A 1,912-nucleotide genomic window follows, 5' to 3' on the forward strand; every position below is an offset into this window, starting at 1 on the left:
CGGGAGGTGCAACTAGTCCTATTTGTTGTATTTTTATCTTTCTATTTGCTCATCCTTCCAGGGAACGTCCTTATCATTTGCACTATCAGGCTTGACCCTCATCTGACTTCTCCCATGTATTTCCTGTTGGCTAATCTGGCCTTCCTTGATATTTGGTATTCCTCCATCACAGCCCCCAAAATGCTCGTAGACTTCTTTGTGAAGAGGAAGATAATTTCCTTTGGTGGGTGCATCACACAGCTCTTCTTCTTGCACTTTGTGGGGGCCTCAGAGATGTTCCTGCTGACAGTGATGGCCTTTGACCGTTATGCTGCTATCTGCCGTCCCCTCCACTATGCTACCATCATGAATCGACGTCTCTGCTATATCCTCGTGGCTCTCTCCTGGACGGGGGGCTTCATTCATTCTATAATACAAGTGGCTCTTCTTGTTCGACTTCCCTTCTGTGGGCCCAATGAGTTGGACAGCTACTTCTGTGACATCACACAGGTTGTCCGCATTGCCTGTACCAACACCTTCTTGGAGGAGTTAGTGATGATCTTTAGCAGTGGTCTGATCTCCGTGGTGTGTTTTATTGCTCTGTTGATGTCCTATGCCTTCCTTCTGGCCATGCTCAAGAAACACTCAGGCTCAAGTGAGAGTCCCAACAGGGCCGTGTCCACCTGCTATTCCCACATCACCATTGTGGTGCTGATGTTTGGGCCATCCATCTACATTTACGCTCGCCCATTTGACTCTTTTTCCCTAGATAAACTGTGGTGTGGCAATTTTAACTTTACTTAAAAGAGGAAGCATATTTCGTAAGGTGAATGATTATCTTGCTTTTACTTGGTGGGTCTTGTTCTATCTACCAGTTTCAATACTGGGCTTAAGCAAAATTTTAGAAATAATTTTATTCCTACTGTCACCTTGAAGTGGCAAAGTGTATCAGAACAGGGTCCACTGGGGTGACAAGCATACCTATTTCTCAAATCATTATGGCTTCCTACCTTTCTGAAACAGTGGGCGAACTCCATGGTCAGTGTAGTAAAGGGGATTGAGGGATCTGGTCATAGCCAGAAGAATTTTCACATAGGGCCCTGCATTGCTATATATTATGGCTGCTTACCTATTACTAAGTATTAAACTGTACATATTTTGGTTGTGAAAGAAAAAAAAATGTCCATTCACTACACTTGAAACCCTGGGGTTTCTCTTATAGATTATAACTAAAATACTGCCAGATCTGTATACGTGATACTAGACTTCGAGCCTAAGTTTATAAGTTGGCAAGATTTCCCAACAAAAATGATCTAGAAAGAACAGGCTCCGTGTCTGATTATCAGTCTAGAATTTGGCTAAACTGAAAAGTAGCTTCATGTATTTATTACTAAGGTAGATGTTTGAGGGAAAGATTTAGGGCATTGCCGAGCTTCATAAAAAGATAGGAGTTTATAGCATTAACAAGCTGAGATTTGGGCTTCAGATATGTGACACATTTTATATTGTTTCAACGTTTCCTGTTTTAAGGGTCATCACTCTTTCCCTATTTTGGTTTATCAAATATAAAATGGGGCAATCATATGTATCCTAATGCAATCTGTTAATGATGGGAACATCTGCTAATTTTGAAAGTGGTGATGTAATTCTACTTAATTGCTATTTGGAGTAATTATAATTTCTTTGTTTTTGATAGCCATTTTGTGAAAAAAGCTAATTGAAGAAATGGAAACTGCAAATTATACCAAGGTGACAGAATTTGTTCTCACTGGCCTATCCCAGACTCGGGAGGTGCAACTAGTCCTATTTGTTGTATTTTTATCTTTCTATTTGTTCATCCTTCCAGGGAACGTCCTTATCATTTGCACTATCAGGCTTGACCCTCATCTGACTTCTCCCATGTATTTCCTGTTGGCTAATCTGGCCTTCCTTG

General features: G+C 41.1%; 1 protein-coding gene across 1 annotated transcript; it reads left to right on the forward strand.

Annotated features, from left to right (window-relative positions):
* Nucleotides 1-6: 6 nt before the first annotated feature.
* Nucleotides 7-783, forward strand: LOC103581963 (olfactory receptor 4M1). Its single transcript, XM_008563661.1, has one exon. The coding sequence runs from the start codon at nucleotides 115-117 to the stop codon at nucleotides 781-783; it is 669 nt and encodes a 222-aa protein (XP_008561883.1). The 5' UTR covers nucleotides 7-114.
* Nucleotides 784-1,912: the final 1,129 nt, after the last annotated feature.

Source organism: Galeopterus variegatus, unplaced genomic scaffold (genome assembly GCF_000696425.1).
Source record: "Galeopterus variegatus unplaced genomic scaffold, G_variegatus-3.0.2 Scaffold14427, whole genome shotgun sequence".
NCBI lineage: Eukaryota > Metazoa > Chordata > Mammalia > Dermoptera > Cynocephalidae > Galeopterus > Galeopterus variegatus.